Below are 13745 nucleotides of genomic sequence, written 5' to 3'. Positions count from 1 at the left end.
ATGGACATAAATAAATTTGTAAGAGTTTGTCAAAAGATTAAACACGAACCTCAATTCATTTCAGCTCAATTCAGTTCAATTCAACTAAGCTAAATTCAGTCAATGAAAATAGGCCCTCAAGAAAAGAGTAATAGTTAGAGTACAAGAATATGTCTTTGACTATAGTGAGTTAATGACTCTTCCAGTCACCTTCTCCAAGTAATAAGTAATATAATGGTCTCCTATTCTCTTTAGAAATGTCAACCTTCCACCATCACCCAACAACACCCATTTCACTCTCTCTATTAATTCCTGTGAAAACCCATCAAATTATCTCTCTCTCTCTCTCCTCCAATTATCTAAAACTCCCATCAAACTTTCTTTCTCTCTCCTCTAAATAGCTTAAAAGTTAAAACCCCATCAAAATGGAGCAGAACTTGAGAGGAATACCCACTCATGGAGGAAGGTATGTACAGTACAATCTGTACGGAAACGTTTTCGAAGTTTCTAGTAAGTATGTTCCTCCTCTTCGCCCTGTTGGTCGTGGCGCTTATGGTATTGTCTGGTTAGTTTTCTTCTCGTTTTTCTGATTTTATTCTAATTATACCTAATATTTGTTTAATGTTAGTTGAATTTTGTGGGTCCAGCTACTTGTGTCGATTCATGTTAGCCGACCCCAAATCATTTTGGGACTAAGGCGTTGTTGTCGTTGTTAGTTGAATTTTGTGGGTGTTTTGTATTATGAAGTATAAAAAATAAGCGAGTGATCATTGATTATAAGCTTGATCTGTTTGATCAATTAGTAGATGATATTGAAATGAGGTACTATATGAATTGTAATGAATATAATTCTTAAAAGGGCAATGATGTAGACGGGATTTGATCCGCCTCAATAGTCATGGGACTTGACTAACGAAGCTAGTTGCCATATCTGCATATGCATTGTGAATATTGTTGTACGAAGTATGTGACTATTTTGACTATGTTTTGTTTGGTGGGAGATACATTGAGTAGGTTGTGTTTGTTTAAAAGAAACATCTTGAGCATAACATAAAATTTTGTAAAAATTTAATGTATGAAGAATTTTCTTTTTATCAATTTCCTTTCGTTAGTTCTTTGTTAGATAGGTTAGAGAGGAAATTATAGGAAGAAGGGTAGTTCCGAGAAGACGGGGAAGAAATGTAGGGGAGGAGAGGAGGAAGTCAGGAAGATGTTGAATTGAGGAGTTGAAGGGAAATGTGCATTTTTTCTTTGACTAAAGAAAATATTCTCTTCTCTATGAAAAAGCTTTTCAACTCAACTAATTTATATTTTGAAATCAGTTTATATTAATCACTCAAAGGAAAATGGAAAAAAAGTAGATTTTGTGGGAAAAAACAGCTTAAAATTGTAACTCTCTGTATTCATCGTCGTATCTCAGGTTTCAGTTGTATTAAGTATATGATTTTGTAGATTCAAGGTTTTTTTCTTGTAGTTATTACTCCGTACTTTGTATTTGGCTGTTAAAGACTGGACATTCCAAAGAATGCTAAGTAAAACCTCTTAATTTTCACATAAGTTTACACTATCAACTGTTGTTTGTTGTTAAAGACTCTACTGATAAACTACGCAGGAGTTGCTTTGCATTTGATCTTATGTGTTTATAAGAATCAGATACCATCATGATTTAGTGGTCTCTTAGGCTTTACTCTTGCTTTTGCTTGCTTATATTATTGAGCTTCTATGCTTTTGATACTTAAGCTAGCCTATTGCTACGACAGATGTGTTTGTAGTTGTTTACTAATTAATGATGGTCAAAGTGATTTTTCCATTTTCTCAGTGCTGCTGTCAATTCAGAAACACAGGAAGAAGTTGCAATCAAGAAGGTCAGCAATGCATTTCATAACAGAATTGATGCCAAAAGAATACTCCGTGAAATCAAACTTCTTCGTCACATGAATCATGACAATGTAAGTTTTATTATTCAGTGTTTTGTAATGGTGATTTTAAGGTATATATATTAATATTATTATCCCTTTTCATAACCATGAAATTTTGATGGTATAGGTAGCACATTTTCTTGCTTGTTGCAACTTACCAAACATAAACATTTCACTTTTCAGTTTTCTTTGCTCCAAAACTCAAAGGCCATGCATCAATATTATGAGTTGGAATCTCTTATTGCAAAAACATATTGTTTAGATTCTTTTTGCATAGACTTTACTGCATTGATTTGAAACCCCACTACACCGAAGCATTTCAAACAAGTACTTTAAATCATCTAAAAGAAGATAATCAATATGACATTTAGAATTTGAACTCATGTGCATTGTTATATGATTCTACTTTTTATTTAAGTTTATTTATTATTTTATTTTTTGTTGAGGAGTTTATGACTCCTATTGATTGTAGGAGATTTTATTAGTTGTGAGTTTCAATGTTATCTTCTAATCGGTTACTTTTCGTCGTAGCACAGGTTATCTCCATCCGGGACATAATACGACCTCCACAGAAAGAGAACTTCAATGATGTATACATGGTTCATGAACTGATGGATACTGATCTTCACCAAATAATACGATCCAACCAACAGTTAACAGATGATCATTGTCGGGTATGTTTGTATGAAGTTATAGATGTTTTTGAAATTATTAGTTTAATGAACAAAACCTTTCTTAGTCAATAATCAATCTAAAGTTGAACGCTTGTGTCTAGCTTTAACTTTGTTGATGAATAATATAATTTCACTCCCAGTCTCCCATGTCTCTCATAAGAGGAAAATGTGGAGTTTGGCTGTCTTAGCTTAAAATACTTTCTAGTTGAAAGGCTGTTTTGTCTGTATTATTCTAAGTGAAAAGATTAAAGCCAACAAAAGCTTGATGTTTGAAAAGCATTGGCTTGTTTTTTTCTTGGCCTTTTTCTGTATCCTTTGATAGAAATGATTGAGGGTCATAATATATCCTTTTGCTCATCTTTTAGTTGTCTTTTCCTGCATGCTTGCTACTTTGAATTTGGTGCCTAACAAATGATTGATGGTCAAATTTTTTCACAGTATTTTCTCTATCAAATTTTACGAGGCTTGAAGTACATTCACTCGGCTGGTGTGCTGCACCGTGATCTGAAACCTAGCAATTTGCTAATGAATGCAAACTGTGACCTTAAGATTGGAGACTTTGGACTTGCAAGAACAACTTCAGAAACCGATTTCATGACCGAGTATGTTGTCACTCGGTGGTATCGAGCTCCAGAATTGCTTCTAAACTGTTCCGAGTACACTGCTGCAATTGATATTTGGTCTGTTGGATGTATACTTGGGGAAATCTTGACCAGAGAACCCCTTTTTCCCGGAAGAGATTATGTTCATCAGCTGAAACTTGTTACTGAGGTAGGTTTTTATGTTTAAAATATTGATATTGCCTGTCATAAGAATGTATTTTCTTCTATTAGCATGAAGTCGGAGAACTTTTTTTTTGGGTCATCTTTATCCCTTGACTACACTGCTAACAGTCTCACTACTTTTTTTTTCTCATTCTACTCAATGACAGCCTAGTAGGATACAGTACAGTAATTGCTTGTAACACCCGGAAAAACTGTAGTACTAGTCTGACTTGTGAGATTTCAAACATATTTCTCTTGTGAATCCAAGATAAATGTAGCCTCATCAAACAGGATATTGTCTGGATAGGTGGATTTTTGACTGAAAATTGGCAGGAAAAGATGAGAACTCCTGCAAATTCTATGTTTATACATGCTTATCATGTACTGAGATTGGTTGGCAAAGAAGTTTTGTTAAAATTATAGTTTTCCTCAGTTGTCCTGTTGGTCTGGTGTTATAACTCATTACTGTATAATAATGTTATTTTGTTAGTCAATTCACCATATCATTCTACCCGTTATGCCAATGTCTTCATCAAAGCTCCCACCTAGGTTGGTGTACTGAGAGTACTGACTTATATCTGCAGCCATACCTTTAAAAAAACCGAGGGGCTGTATCCCAATGATTACAAAGAGGCTGCATCAATGCCCCCCTTGATTTACTAGTTAGTAGTGTGTTCCACTGCATACCATATACTCCTACTGAATTAACAGTGTGAGAGGTTTGTTTTAGTCCATACTAATCCATGGTTAAAAATTTTGTTATTAGATGATTTAATGACCATCATATAGTAATTTATCTTATCAAATAAATGTCACTTTGTTATTTGCTTATTCAAGTATCCTCCATTTATTCTCCTTTGTGGTCTTGATTGTCTGGAGTCCCTGAATTGTCACAATTTGGAAAGTCTTGACAAATTTGTAATGGCTCTTTTGTCTCTTGGCAGCTCATAGGTTCACCTGATGACTCCAGTATAGAATTCCTACACAGTGACAATGCTAAAAGATATGTTAGGCAGCTTCCTCAATATCCAAGGCAACAATTCTCTGTTAAATTTCCAAATGCTTCTCCGCTGGCTATTGATTTGCTGGAAAAAATGCTCGTCTTTGATCCCAGCAAGCGTATTACAGGTATTATGATTTAAGAAAATTATCATTATGAATGAAATATATAACTATTCGTTGGAGAAAAAATGATTTGGATTGCCCAGTGACTTGTAAGCTAGAGGCTTATTCGAGTTGAGTTGAGTTGAGCTTGAGCCTTGTCAGGTTTAGCTGAGGTTTAAGGTGCAGGTTAGGTTTACTTGGGTTTTTCCATGGGATCGGGAAGGAAAAGGCAGGATGGAGTGTGCATGTGCAAGAGATTAGGAAAGGGAGGTTGAGTAGAACATGGAAATTGGTTAATGGCTTGCATTATTAATCAGTCAAAAAGATAGACAAATTGAGAGAGAAAGGAAGAAAAAATGAGGGAAGACAGATCACAAGCTGGCAGACTGTAGAGAAGGCTGATGTAGGAGTGGTTAGTTTTGCACTTTCGCTTCCAAGGGGAGGGTAGGATGAGAAAATTTAGTATGGCCTGTTTCCTGATTAGGCCTTCCTGAGGCAGCTTGGCTTAGTTTAGCTCTTGTCTTTGAATTCATACCAGTATTTGTTGAATACCAATTTAATGCTTTTTCTCTGATTTTGTTCAGTTCACGAGGCACTTTGCCATCCATACCTTGCCCCTCTACACGACATCAACGAGGAACCTGTTTGTCCCCAGCCATTCAGTTTTGATTTTGAGCAGCCATCTTTCACAGAAGAGAACATCAAAGAGCTCATTTGGAGGGAGTCTGTGTCATTCAATCCAGACCCCCTAATTCGTTAATTGTTGTACCAGAAGTGACTTTCTTTCAAGAGACGATGAAAGTGAAACGTGACATGGTGATAAACAGTGGTATAATGCCCTCTTTGTTCTGAAGAATAGCAGAATGTAAATTGCTTATAATAGTAGATTTTATGGTAAATCACAGCTTACCATAAAATCTATGGAGATTCCTTTGAATGCCACGGAAAAAATGTATGTACATACAGCACGATTCTCCTGTATATTGCCAGATTATATACCACTTTCCGTCTTTCACTATTAAAGACGATTGCTTTATACCTTATTACCTTAGGAATGTGGATTTTTTTTTTCTGTCTTGTTGGATGATGTAGCATCTTGTTGTATTGAATTGATTCAAAATGCGCTATTACATAATATTTGACTCTAGATTGTATGAGGTCTATGTATCATTAATATCATACTCACATTTTTCCATATGAGTATCCTTTAAGCTCGACACTTTGCATTTCCAGAATGGCAAAAAAATCTTCTTAAAAAAGATGTCTGAGCCCGGGTTCGAACCGGGGACCTCTAGTGTGTGAGACTAGCGTGATAACCGACTACACCACCCAGACTTTGATGCTTTTATTCTAAACACAAGTCACTAATTACGCTCATTTCATTGAAGCAGACTAATAGTCTAATAATCACGTTGATTGTAAAATATACTAACTCTGTTAAATAATACGGAGTAGTTGTAATTTTAGAATATTTTATACGTATCATACAAATAATACACAAAGTTGCAACTGATATTTAATGAAGGTAGTATTAGATATATTTCGACAAAAATAAATTAACGATTATTTTTTTTTTTGGGTAATTTTTGGAATAAGGAAGCCAAGAGGCATCACAAGAAAGACAACAGTCTGTCCCAATTACATTGTAATAACTATACTTGTGAAGTTATTGTTACGTATAGTTGGTTGTTGAGCTTCTAATGCATTATTATGCATGTGTTTCCAATGCTTGACTATCCAAATTTCCAAACACCCCTTTTCTTCTTTGCTACTCATAAGTTGGAAATACTAGTCATACGAATTACAAACTCATCTTTATCCTCTTTTTACTTGTAGCTCAATTTCAACTTGCAGATTCCTACAAGAATCATGTCTTATGAAGACCACCATGATTTTGGCGCCTCTTTCGCTATACTTGAACCCTTTATGAATACTAGAATCGTTTATCCATCTCCAAAAGCAGCCTCCTCGTATAATCCTTCCTGCTTGATGATGGACTATGTTGTCCACTTGATGAACAAGCACCTAGTTGATAATTACTACTTTAAAAGAGTAAATCCTGACTACCATCCATATATACTACGCCTCTACTTTGGCGTATTATTTTGGATTCAGTGCCTTCGTGCTGGGCGTGAGGCCAATACCCTTAACTCTGAGCAGCACCAATTCTTGATGCATTTTCTGGACCGCCACCCCCTGGAATCTCTTCCAGTGGCAGCTCCCCTTCTTCCTCATTTCAAAACTCTCTGCACTTCGGAGATACAAATCATGAAAAATAGTTATGGTCTGGTCTACCCCAGTATTCCATCTCGTGCTGGCCCCAAACGCCGTAACTCCTTTATGCGTGGGATCACCTGCACCAGCAGCAGTAACAGCGCCTTCTTTCTCCCCAACATACCTGGGATTATCGCTCTTCTGGAGGATCTGAACCTCCTAATTAACGGTGACCCCCAGATGATTCCTTCTCTGGGAAAGCACATCCCCGTTCAGGAAGCCGGAAACCAAACTAAGGTTTTTGGATACTATAGTTTTCCACCTCTCAATGAAAGGTCTGATTTTGAGAAATATGCTCTTTGCTCCCCAGGTCTGCAGTATCCCTGTGAAGCTGACAAGAGTCTGAACAAGTCATTTGCTGATAGCTATCATAACTTCGACTTTCCCACCACTCATGCTAACGATAATCTTCGTCCTATAGCCAACTTTTTGCACATGAATGATTCCATGGCTTGGTTTCATCAAGTCAAGGCTGTTGCTGCAACCGTGGCAAAATACTTCACTGGTTCAGGGACTCTGGCAGACTGCACCCCCCATGGAGTAACTGCCAACCAGTATGTCTGTGTTATGCAGCCCCCTGCTACCAAGATGATCACCCCTTGCCACTCAGCTGATAAGAGAGCCCTCTTTCCCTTTGCTCTCCGCCTCACCACTACAGTCACCAACCCAAATCCACACACTGAGGCCTTGGCTGCTCTGGCTCAAACGCATATCCAGATGTTCACTGGCCATCCCTACCTTAGTCAGTTTGGACACCCTGTCGGGTCAGGTCCGTTCTGGGCATTTCGCCCTATAGCAAAATCAGAGGTTGATGACTCTTCTTACCTTTCTCTCTCAAGATGCGTCAAGAGGCTCATGAAATATAAGGAATGATCAACCATCTTTGATTTTGCCTATGTCAGTTTTTTAATCTTTGTTCTGTAACTTCTGTTTTAGTTCAGTTGCTCAAACTTTTCTCCACAACAAAGTCTAGGTAGTGTGGTGGATATCACCCTAGTTTCACCAGCAAAATTTCAGAATTATATTAAGCAGTTTGATGCTGTAAGAATTTCCATTCTATCAAGTAGAGTGTATTATTTTCAGATAGAAAGCGACTTTACTAATCTGATTGACCTCCAAGAGATCAAGAACTGTTCTTGCCTATCAATCGACTCTATGAAAATTATCATTTCTCCATTAGTCCTTACTCCCTCCGTCCCTTAATACAATGCCTCTTTCTCTTTATTATGTGAGGAATAAATACTCAAAAGAGGCATTGTATTAAGGGACGGAGGGAGTATTATTTAGGACAGAAATCGATTGTAATTCCTGCATACATAATAAGTCACTATCCAACTGTAACCAGTCAAAATATAAACTTTCCTATATTGCTTTATATTGATACTCCTGACTAAAATTTCCAAACAAGACTATCAAACTAATAGAGACTAAGTTTAAAATTGACCCCAAACCAAATGTGGCCTGATATTCAAAGATGACAGGAGTACTATGTAACCAACAATGAATAAATCCTAATTTCTTATAATGCCACCTATGTACACTGTCATAAGAATTGGAAACTGTTGTTTCAGCACTTGACTACATTAGTATACTTTCTAGTCGACGATTAGCTTTTTTTAGGGGTAGCTATTGAAGTCTAGTAAAAAATAAAGTAAAATTTCTCAACCAAAACTTGTATTTGGGGGGAGGGGGGGTCATGGGAGAAGAGGATCATTAAAATAGAAATAAAGATGAAATTCCAATCTACATTCTGAGATAGCACAAAGGCCTCCACAATCCACCATTCTTTGATTTAAACCAACTACGAAGTATTAACAAACTGATGCAGTTTCTATGATGATAACATACAACCAAAATTTCTAACAAGAGTCAAAATTTTCCTAATTTTTGAACAGTATTCTGTAATATGAAGCAGCAGTGTAACGTACTTAACATAGATTTGCTCCTTCATGAATTTGGAAATTTTCTAGCGTTGAATTCCACTCTGACTCGTACAGCTGGAACAAGAGAAGTTATAGTAATCACCTTTGGTGTGTCATGCCTTGTATGTCTTTGATGGTGAAGACGAGTAGAGAACGAACTACCATCATCCAAAATACCACAACTTTATTAGTAATAGAAAAAATAAAAGGACAGCTGAAATACGAATTGTAAGAAATAGGCTTTTCTTGAACAGGTTTAATACTGAACATTTAGCTAGAAAAACGAGTATTTGCAGTCTTTAGCATTGCTTGTAAAAAGATAATATCTCCATACAATTTTCAAATGTCCAAGGAGTATTTTAGTATTGGGAATTTCAGACAGTCAAGACTAATGCTAGATAGTATGTTAGTCTAACTCAAACCAGCTAGGACATGAACATGGCTAATAATATCTTACGGATATCAATGAGCACAGTATATATGAAGATGAAAAAAAGGGACCATAGTTTGAAGTTCAAGTATCAAGTTTAATGCCTGAACTGGGGACTAATAAGGTCAGATGGGCAAACCTACGTGCTGGATGTTTCAATCTGAAAAAAATCACTGGCTTATCAGTTCTTGCTGTGTAGTGCCCAACAAAACACCGTGCTGCTGAATGATCTGGATGCACTTTAACAGGATATCTTGTTCCGTGGAATACCTCTCTGCTTTGCTCTACAATCACCAGAAAAAGGTAAATATATATCAATTCAAATCTGACAAACAAGGAAGAAACACCCGCAGAGAAGAAAAGTAAAAATGTCTATCTAGGAAATAATCAAATAATGTATAGGAGAGAAACTAAAATGAAACCCTTGCCATTACAAGAAGCCATCACCCCGAACATGTACTATGATGATGTATAAGCCTAGGTGAATGTAATAAACTGTCATAAATTTCAAGCACTAAAGAACTCAAACTTATCAGTCATTGGATCTATGTCTTAACATAATATGAACCTTAATAAACAAAAAGTAAATCCAATGGACCAAGAAATCAAAAGCGTGTATTGGAATACGTAAAACAAATTTTTGCTATACTGGCAATAACAGGAGCAGAAACCTGATAATTTTAACTATAGTACTCAAGAGACGCCGTATAAACCTTTTGCTAAAAGTAAATTAGAAACATTTTTAGCAACAATTTCGCCAGCTTCAATGATCACAACTTCACAACCACCAGATGCTCTATTGGTTAGGTAATATTAACGTAAATCTTAAATATAAATTATATTTTCTGAAGAAAAGTGTATGCAAATTAGTGCACAGGGAAAGTACCAGCTGTTGGAGATTGCATCCAAGAGTCAGTTCAGCATACGAATTCTCAATGCGAGAAAGGTAGCAGTAAGGAGCCTCACGTTCCAAGAAAACTTTTGGATATGAATCTAGCATTGACTTTATGTCAGCTGAAACCTGGGGAATTTTTTCCATATTACTGAACTGCAGTGGGATTTTACTGATAAAAGCACGCCACCCAGCTCGAGACTTGTTCACAATGACCTGCCAAATGTGACAATGACCCAAAGTAAACAAAACATATACAAGTACCATTGCAATCAAGATCCATGATAATAATCAATTTATATTCAGGATCTGTATAATAAAATTAAGCGCAATTAAGATGTTGATGGGACAATCAGTAAAATGCACTTAGTTCCCCAAGGGTAAATTAAAAAATTCAAACTGCAGAGGAGCAAGAATGATTCACTAATGCAAACTGCAAGAATGATTCACTAATGCAAACTAGCAGTCAAGAAAAAAGTGACTGTAAATTTTTGAAAGAGCTATAGAGGCATAGAGCTTAGAGGCAGAAAAGCTTTCACCTGGTTGGAAAAAATAGAATTCGGAACTATTACTGGAAACTTTTCAACATTCAATAATGATGTAGTAGTCAAACCCATCTCCACAACTTGACCTTCTATAGATCCAGCCTGCAAAAAATTAAAAACCACAGATGAGGCCATGAGGGAGACATAAATAAACCAAGCTACATAAGAAACCCACTCACAAAAGGAGAAATTAACAGGGAAAAAAATGATTACAGGTCTACAGCTGAATAAACCCAACAAGGGGGCGTTTGGTTCACATAATTAAGTTATAAGGTATGGGTTTAGAATGGTTTAAACCCATACCTTATGTTTGTTTTATGATTTTAAGAGTTTCAAACCCCCAAGGTATGGGGTTTAGAAACCTTGGGGGGGAGGTGGGTTTGGCTCATTCCCATACTTTTAGGTATCAAATAAAAGAAAATATTGCATTCCATAAGCATACCAAACATACGGTATTAAGAATCAAGTTCCAAACCCATACCACTGTGGTTTCATTCCTGATTCCAACCCCCATACCAGTTTGCGTACCAAACGCAGGCTATTAAACTGAAGAAAAAGGGGCCATAACCAACAGCATGCTACCCTTCAAACCACATAACAAAGACCCTGAACTTTGATGAACTACTTTCAGCAAACAGAAGGGGGTAAAATCAATGCAGTCACATAAAAAACATATGCAGGACCCATTAACATAACTAAAAGGCATTGCTAAAACCAGGGGATGGGTAATGATCAGACAAGAAGTTTTATTTTGCTACTAATAAGCTGAAAGAGAGATTAGGCAGCATAACTTAATGGTATCTCCAATTGAAAATGGCTTTGAGAACTGGATAGACAAGCCACTAAGCACATTACCAAGGATGTCCTTTGATGCAAAAGCAGTAGCCACTCCTGGACAGAGAAGAACAGAAGAAAAATTAATTCACAAACACACTTGAGTGGCCAATATGATAATTGGCAGACTTTAAACTATGATAAGTTAGGCACAGGATGATAGGATAACAAGTAGATAAATGCAAACTTTATTAAGTGGCAAAGATAAGATTTCGGCAATTTGGTAGAGTGCTGCAGAAACTATGGCCCAAGAATTTTATAATCCTATAATTTCTTCTTCTTAAGGCATTGAAGTGGAAACTTAAACCAAAAGAGCCATCCACCTATTGCGAAAAGCAAGGTCACTAAAGTGTTTCTCACTAGAACTGGCTTGATTAAGCATAGAGCACAGAAGAGCTTGAGAATATTTCTTTCATCTGTATTCCTCCCACAGTTTTTGGTCCTGCCCTCTCCTCACCATGCCATTGACACAAAAAAAAAAAAGATCCACATCACCCTAAAAGATAATTCTATCAAAGTGATTATCACAACTCGATTTGAATGAGAATTAATATGTTACAGTCTGAACAAGATCTGGCATGGAGATGCCTAACATGCAGTATGGTGAATAAGTCACATACAGGCATATGATCTAAAAAGAGCAATAGGTGCCTTCACTTTGCCCTTTATGAATCTATACTATCGTAAGGCTCATATTGTGACACTGGAAGTTAATGTTCAGAACAAAACATGTAAAAAAAGAATAGAAAATAGTTTAGAAATTTGGAATACTCACCCCCAATACCACCAACGGTAATAATAGACTGAACAGCCACACCAGATGCTTCTGCTAAAGCCATAATTCCAACGGCAATAAGGCCAACAGAGGAAATTTTGTCCAAAGTAAGCAACCTTTCACGATCAAGCAGTTGAAGTTGTTCAGAAGCCATGGCACGGGCAAACAAATTAGTCTTCCATCGTTGCACAAACCATACAAATGAAAAGGCAAATGCCCCTTTCCAAAGCTGACCAATCAGCTGGGATGTAACAGCATCTGGAGCAATCAAATGGCATCTGCATATCCACAGAAGCTGTATTGTTTAATTTATCTGAGTAAACATGATGTGACAAACAAAATCCAAGAATAATATGTAAGCAATACCACTGACATTTCAGAAAACGCCATGACAGTTGTCAGAAGGCGTAGTGGATTCTCTAATGCACCCCAAGCACTCTTCTCGTATGGTACACTAATAGCAAATATGCTTCCAGTTCCAGACAGCAAAGCAGCCGATCCTCGGTTAGTATAATTGTGCAATTTCCTCAAAATACTTGGCATGACCAGCCATGCCAGTAAAGCAGCAGTGATTGTACCACCAACAGGTACCAAAACATCATTCAGGTATGGATGAGAATCCAACACTTGCTGCGCATAAGGAGTTAACTCATCAGAGGCTTCCTTAGCCTTTTGCGCAGTGACATTAGCTGCATCTACAACAGATTTCCATACATCCTTAAGTTTATCAACCCACTCAGAATTCCCAACTGTCCCATCACCACCTCCACCAACACTTGCATCTCCAATTTTAGAAGCTTCCTGAACATCAAGACCCTTATTATCCCCTTTACTACCACTGAACGACGAATATGACAGGAAACCCGACATAGATGTTAAAGGGAAGCTACTCAAAACCCGGTAACTTGACAATGTGGGTGAAAATGCTGAGCCATAATTGGGTTTACACAGCTGAGCACAAGCTCTAGGCTCAAAACTCAACATACTACTATGAGTATCAGAGTGATTAGTGTGATCCATATAACCAACAATAGGTCTAACATGAATATGATCACCAGTTCTCATATTATTCATATAAGCATAATTCAACCCAGATGACATTGATTTTGGTGAAGAAAAAACAGACCCAGAAAGCGATTTCAACTTCGAAGACAAAATTCTCGCCATTACCACTAACCTAAGTTCACAAGATTATCTAATTTCTGACCAATTCCAGCATTAACACAAAACTTGAACAAAAACCCACCAAAATTACCCACTTCAAAACTGCAAATTAAAAAGATAAACAATTAGGGTACTCAAATTAAGCAACACCCAAACAAACATAATGGAGAAATTTCAGCATTACAAAGGAAAAGATCAAGATAAAATAATCTGGGTAATTTCCTAAGCGTTGCATTTGATTTGATGATGGAATTTCAAAGTACAAACAAGCATATAACGAATAATTGATACCTGTTTTGATGGTTCAGAAGAATGGATGGATTCTTGAAAGAAGCTTGAATTCAATCTATGGAGGATGTCGTGGGGAGCCATTCTTTTTCTGGTTCGTCGAGTCAAAATGAAGCTGATATGCAGCACAGAACGCGTGTTGGTATTTCAATCAAGTTTTGCGAAAGAAGAAAATAGAGGC

At 36.8% G+C, this 13745-nt stretch overlaps 3 protein-coding genes and 1 non-coding gene across 5 annotated transcripts; 2 read left to right on the top strand and 2 right to left on the bottom strand.

Moving 5' to 3' along the window:
- The first annotated feature begins 224 nt into the window (after positions 1-224).
- LOC145639594 (mitogen-activated protein kinase homolog MMK2) lies at positions 225-5635 on the top strand. Its single transcript, XM_081690876.1, has 6 exons — positions 225-544; positions 1799-1928; positions 2435-2572; positions 3011-3343; positions 4281-4464; positions 5025-5635. The coding sequence occupies exons 1-6, from the start codon at positions 405-407 to the stop codon at positions 5198-5200; spliced, it is 1101 nt and encodes a 366-aa protein (XP_081547002.1). The 5' UTR covers positions 225-404; the 3' UTR covers positions 5201-5635.
- A 66-nt stretch (positions 5636-5701) lies between these two features.
- TRNAV-CAC (transfer RNA valine (anticodon CAC)) lies at positions 5702-5775 on the bottom strand. The gene has a single exon. It is a non-coding gene; the product is annotated as a tRNA-Val (tRNA).
- A 534-nt stretch (positions 5776-6309) lies between these two features.
- Positions 6310-7587, top strand: LOC145640684 (IAA-leucine resistant 2-like). The gene has a single exon (XM_081691920.1). It carries the CDS (start codon positions 6310-6312, stop codon positions 7585-7587), a length of 1278 nt encoding a protein of 425 aa, XP_081548046.1.
- Positions 7588-8427: 840 nt separating this feature from the next.
- Positions 8428-13741, bottom strand: LOC145638578 (mechanosensitive ion channel protein 1, mitochondrial-like). 2 transcript variants are annotated; one of them, XM_081689564.1, is made up of 8 exons: positions 13568-13741; positions 12486-13378; positions 12113-12390; positions 11296-11394; positions 10498-10607; positions 9953-10174; positions 9206-9350; positions 8428-8794 (listed from the first exon to the last, which is right to left on the bottom strand). In XM_081689564.1, exons 2-7 carry the CDS (start codon positions 13277-13279, stop codon positions 9237-9239), a joined length of 1617 nt encoding a protein of 538 aa, XP_081545690.1. In that variant the 5' UTR covers positions 13280-13378; positions 13568-13741; the 3' UTR covers positions 8428-8794; positions 9206-9236. The 2 variants fall into 2 exon arrangements, with proteins under 2 accessions (XP_081545690.1, XP_081545691.1); XM_081689565.1 differs by having other exon boundaries at positions 9210-9350.
- Between the last annotated feature and the right edge of the window lie 4 nt (positions 13742-13745).

The sequence above is a fragment of the Chenopodium album genome, chromosome 7 (assembly GCF_948465745.1).
Source record: "Chenopodium album chromosome 7, dcCheAlbu1.1, whole genome shotgun sequence".
Lineage (NCBI taxonomy): Eukaryota > Viridiplantae > Streptophyta > Magnoliopsida > Caryophyllales > Amaranthaceae > Chenopodium > Chenopodium album.
The sequence above is the reverse complement of the archived record's forward strand: the minus strand, read 5'-3'. Positions and strand labels throughout refer to the sequence as shown.